Source organism: Semicossyphus pulcher, unplaced genomic scaffold, assembly GCF_022749685.1.
Source record: "Semicossyphus pulcher isolate SPU_LCO1_2020_fin unplaced genomic scaffold, fSemPul1.0.p SCAF_3, whole genome shotgun sequence".
Lineage (NCBI taxonomy): Eukaryota > Metazoa > Chordata > Actinopteri > Labriformes > Labridae > Semicossyphus > Semicossyphus pulcher.
The window spans coordinates 13,154,877-13,160,292 of NW_027211704.1; the positions used below are offsets into that span (position 1 = coordinate 13,154,877).

The following is a 5,416-nucleotide window of genomic DNA, read 5'->3' on the forward strand; positions in this document are numbered from 1 at the left end:
CATGTTTCCCTGCGTTTGCCAGACCCCTGTCTGTGTTCCGATCCACCGGGTGCCAAGGCTTATGTATAAGCAGTTCCCACGCTTGCTCCTGGAAAAGGGTCCTGTGTTATTCTGAGTTATCCTTTTAATAATACATTAAGCACAGACTGAAACTCACTGTGATTATTGTTCAAAAAGAAGAGATTTAAAGTGGTATAACAGCATATTACAGTCGAGATGATTGCTGCTCTGCATTCAAAAGTAGCTTTTTATTCCCACTTTTCTTTGCTCACGTCTGCAGCTCCTGATACTCAGGTTCTTCTCCTCTTTAAGCCCTTGAGGCCGCTCCTCCAGGCTTTGATGCCCGCACTCTTTGAAGCAGGTGGACAGACGCAGGCATGAGTAACAGTGGGACCAAAGAGCCGTCTCCCCAGCCGAGCACTGCCCAGTCACCTCCTGAGCCTCAGCGCAGGGGCAGGGGCCGGCCACGGAAGCAGCAGCAGGTAGGACCACTTCAAGCCTTAAAAGATAAAGTGAACCAGCTCTGTCCTTGACTTTAAATCTATGAGAATCCAACTGAAAAGTTATAAAGTCATTCTGAAACAAAACTGATTGTAGAAACAAATGCTTTAGCCATTGGCTCCACATTTGATCTCTCTCTGCAGGAGCCTGTTGGACCACCGACTCCAAAGCGACCGAGAGGAAGGCCCAAAGGCAGCAAGAACAAAGGCCCCAGAACTGCACTGAAGGTGAAACTGATCAAAGTATCTGAGATATTAAATTTTAATCTCAGGATTGTAACAGCACCCTCTGCAGCGGTTCAACACAACTTTTTGTTTGTTAAATCACTGCAAATTTAAAGCAAATATTAAAAGAGAGAAATCATCATTTTTGAATCTGGACGTATCAGTGACAACTCAGTTTAGTCAAAAAGCCTTTCAGCATGTGCTGCATTAGATGTTAGTTTATCTGCATTAGATCTGAGAGTTTTCCTTGTAATGTAAAATGCCAAGTGTGTGTCTTGTAGTTCTCTATGAGACAGTCATCATGAGGGCAAAAAAATGAGAAAAGACAATCTGTTATTAAATCAATGCAGTATTTATGTCTCATGCTGCAGCCTGTGGGTCAGTGCTCAGAGAAGGTTAGCACAGAGAGCTGTTTTTATTCTGAGGAGACAAAGGTTGTCTCGTGGAGAAAGTGTTGTAAAAGAACCACTTCAATAGTGAACTTAAATCTAGTTCAGATCAACTTTATATATATATTTTCATTGTATTCTTTCACGCTCTTCTTTCAGAAGAATGTTTTGTACTCACTGCTCTTACAGGCTTTGACAGAAATAGTTTTTAGTTACTTTGCAACCATTTGCAAACATTTTCTCTTCTTCTCAAATATCATATATCAGCAGGGTGTGAAATTAGCTCCATCTCCACCATTCCAGCTACAATAGTAACATCGTGCTTACATCTAAATGCTTCTATAACGGCATATTAGGGTCTGAGATTAAAGTTGTAAATTTATGGGGAAAAATTCTGATATTGTCTGAGATGAAATAGTCCTAAATGTAAGAAAAAAACTCTCAATAGTCATAGTCACAAAGGAAAAAGGCCTTTTCTCATTGAATCTCATCCCTTAACTTTCAGTTTAATCAACCAAATCACACAACAGACGTCACTGCTTGCCCAGGATTGTGCCTGTAACGTTTTTATAATAAGAGAACAAATAACCTGTTTATCTGCAACATCTATTGGCATCTATCAGCTTTCCAACGAACTGTAAATGAAACCACCACTACCTTATTAGAACAAAAGTATGACTCCAGTGTGTCATAATCAGTACCACTGCTGTTTGCAGCTTTACAGGAGTATTTGTTAGTATTAGATTTTCTGAGGGACAGCAGTCCTCCTGCTTCTGTTTGCAGCTTTTCACTCAAACCAGGAGATTAGCAGGAGCTATCCGTGAATGTGTAGCATGTAGCGGATGTATAGCTCTGTGAATCTTATTATAAAAATCTGAAAAAATAACTTCAACGTCTTGAAGCTTTATCACAATTACAATTACACAATTAGAAGTAATTATTGGGAGGCAACTAAAGCTGTGAAAATAGTTTACAACAGAGACAGGATCTTCATGCATGAGCCTGCCATCACACGTGCTATTTACGCAAATCAAAGTGTGCACTTAAATGAAATTGTACAATTTGATTGTTTAAAATTGTTTAACTCTGGCTGTGATAGTCTGATGCTGATGTACAGATAAACTCATCGTTAGCGCTGACGCATGCGCAGCATTTAATTTAACCTCAATCTGTGCATGCGCCCTTCATGCTGACGTGTCAGGGGATGATTTGACTCTGAAAGAATAGACTTCTGTCCCTTTTAATCACACAGTTGTTTACAATGACTATGCAAGGCATAAAAGTCAAATCAAGGTATTCCCAAATAACTTTTTAGTCATTATTATTTAGCTTTAAAGAACAAAGTTCTGTAGCGATAATCAGCCATAGACGTTCGAGCATTTAAAAATGGCTTCTGACAAAGTCTCAAAATCTATAATGCTCACAAAAATGACAACATATAAGAGCCTCATCTCAGTTTGTGATTGACAGGTTGAAATCTGAAGCTTAACCATCCATCTGTTCTTTCTCAGAAAGTAGAGCCGGTTGGAGAGAGACGACCACGTGGGCGACCGAGGAAATGGGTATGGAGCAATCGCTGACAGTTAGAGACATAATGGAGTTAATTGTAAATGTATGTCTGAGGCCTCCGAGGTGTCTGCTGGAGATGTGCAGTCCTATTGGGCGGCTTTTCCTTCATGTTTAATTAATTCTGTTCACTCTCTGTCTGCAGCCTCAGAAAGTAGTTCAAGAAGCAACTGAAGAGCAGCAGGTGAGGAAAACCAAATGTTTAAAGGTTCAGCTTTGTTTTGAAGTGGCCCTTTAAAAGCACAGGTTTCCACAATTAAACACTTACAGTAATTTAATTTAAATAAGCCATTGGAGATAACTTTTGTGTATATTCTATGCTTAAGAAATGTTCTTTCAATACCTTTCAGAGCCATGTGCCTGTTAAACAAACTGAGAAGGTTTGTTACAGAATCATATCTTTACAACCAATAAATCCATTCAGCCTCTAAGCAACACTTTAATTTAAAACGCTGCAGATGAACCAGATTTAGTTGTTGTACAGTTGGTTATTGCACGAAAGTGAAGCAGATGTAACTGTGAGAGTTCCTGGCAATGAAAGGGTGCAGCTCCTTTTTCAGTTGAACAGAAATCTCATTTTGTGTCACACTTTTACCTTTTGACTAATATCAGTTACAAGTTACAGTTACATGTATGGTAAAGGATATGAAAAAGCAGTTTAGATATGCAGAGTTGATCTCATTTAACTATTCGTGAGTTCACTAAGCTTGTGTGAACTATCAACTACCTAAACTAAATACAAAACCCTTTGAACTCATTATCATCTTACTGCAGCAAACACACTCAGTCCTTCATGACAGCTGGGCTGCTCTTTAGCTTAATGTACACTCAGATTCCAGTACATTAAACACACTAATGTTTATGTCTCATGTCAGAAAGCATATATGTTTTCTTGAAGACTGTAGCAACTGATTTAGGCTGAAATGTCAGATTATTGATCCAAGCATTAGGCTGTTTTTCAAAATAAAAGACCTGAACATTGTCAGTTATGAATCCTGATGACCGTGACACTCAGCTTGAAGGCTGAAATCTGGTTCCATTTAAATGGTTGCCTTTATTATATATCTAATTAACTACAGAGAAAACAAAAGTCTTTTTCTTTAGTTGTAATTTCTCTCGTCATCTCAGGAAATCATCCTTTTGTTTCCTTATATAATGAGATAATTAGAGACAATATCACAAGAAAATGAGTGTTGTCATTTTGAGATAAACATAATTAACTCTTTCTGGAGATAGCGAGTCGTTCTCAGCTCTTGAAGGTACTAAAGGTGAAACAGTCCACATATTTTTGCCTCTAAAATGAGCGTTAAAGAGTCACAACCCTCGAAACAGTTTCAACAAAAACTAAACTTCATAACCTTCATTGTAGAGAAAGACAAGAAACATGAAGAGACAGATAGATGTCTTAAAAGTCTTCGTCTCGGTTGTTGTATCAGAATGCCTTAGTTTGAGCTAGCTGTACAAAGTACTGGCCCCTCTTTCTGGCCCCATTGATGTAAATATCATCATTGCACATGTTCTTTACCTAAACTGACATGATGAGGATATGACGAGTTCTTGGAAATGCACAGGTGGCGGTGCTAAATTCCCCAGATACACCTCCATACATCCTTTCGTGACATCCAGTTTTGGTGCTATTCTAAATACGCCCAGCCATTCTGAGAAACCTCGGTTCTTTAAGCCATCTTGGTCGCTTTTTTCAAACAAAAACGTTGCTAAACAGCTCGTCACCAAAGCGGGCAGTTGTCTTGATGCCCCTCGTTCGCCTTATCGCATCCTCTGAGCAGTTTGTCAAAGATGCTTCAAGAACTGAAACCGTTGAGACAGACTCCCTGTCTCAGACGCACGCACGCAAAGGGGAAGAATGAGTCAATGTCAAGAGGGGAAACCTGATCTAACTGCTCTCTTCCTCTGTCTTCTTGGTTTCCTGACATAACCGTCGTCTTCCTCACATTTCAATGTCTGACAGATGGACCTACTTCCCCGCACGCTATAATTCGCTGAAATTTCGACACTCATTCTTGTATTCTTGTCCTCTTTCTACCATTGATTCATTACCTTTTTGCAGAATGAGTCACTAGGCCGACAGAAATCAGACAATAACCTATAAAGTGACTGTTGTTTTGGTTGTTTTAGGGTCCTTCAGAAGAGGCTGAGGAGGGTCCTTCACAGTCTGAGCCCTCGTCATCTCAGGTTGCGGCGCAGGAGGAAGGGGAGTAGATGGGACGCCTCTCTACCTACCTCAAGGTTTGGCCTCAAACAAACGGGAGTACAGTGTGACTCCTATCTGTGATGAGGATTCAGGAACACACATACACACACAGAAACAAATACAAATCATTGCAGACAGTGGTTTCTTCTCCCAATCCCGTACTGTACCCTGGTTTTGTTGGTTCACTGTAAGAGTTGAAGAATTTGATCCTTGGATATGGCTTTTTAAAAATAGTTCCACATCTTGAGGAATTTGCTTTTACGCTTTCTTGCCAAAAGTCACAAGAGGAGATTTATACCAGTGCTTACAGTACATATTATGCTACTGCCAGCTAGCTTAGCTGAGCTAAGAGATGGGAAACAGCTAGCCTAGCGCTTTCCAAACACATCAAAATCCACCCGAAACTACTCTTAAGCTAACTAATAAACATGTTCTATCTCATTTATCTGTACAAAAACCAAAGTTTAGAGACAACAGTTTTACAGTTATCATATGCCTTTGAATTTTGGAGGTGCTAGTAGACA

General features: G+C 39.8%; 1 protein-coding gene across 1 annotated transcript; it reads left to right on the top strand.

Annotated features, from left to right (window-relative positions):
• The first annotated feature begins 377 nt into the window (after window positions 1–377).
• LOC138605310 (high mobility group protein HMGI-C) lies at window positions 378–5,046 on the top strand. The gene is made up of 5 exons (XM_069677469.1): window positions 378–482; window positions 645–728; window positions 2,626–2,676; window positions 2,826–2,864; window positions 4,817–5,046. The coding sequence occupies exons 1-5, from the start codon at window positions 378–380 to the stop codon at window positions 4,898–4,900; spliced, it is 363 nt and encodes a 120-aa protein (XP_069533570.1). The 3' UTR covers window positions 4,901–5,046.
• Window positions 5,047–5,416: the final 370 nt, after the last annotated feature.

Coding starts and splice junctions, on each gene's coding strand:
- LOC138605310 (XM_069677469.1), top strand. CDS start 378: ATGAGTAACAGTGGGACCAAAGAGCCGTCTCCCCAGCCGAGCACTGCC. Junction 729..2,625: donor GCCCCAGAACTGCACTGAAG/GTGAAACTGATC, acceptor GTTCTTTCTCAG/AAAGTAGAGCCGGTTGGAGA. Junction 2,865..4,816: donor AAGCAACTGAAGAGCAGCAG/GTGAGGAAAACC, acceptor TGGTTGTTTTAG/GGTCCTTCAGAAGAGGCTGA.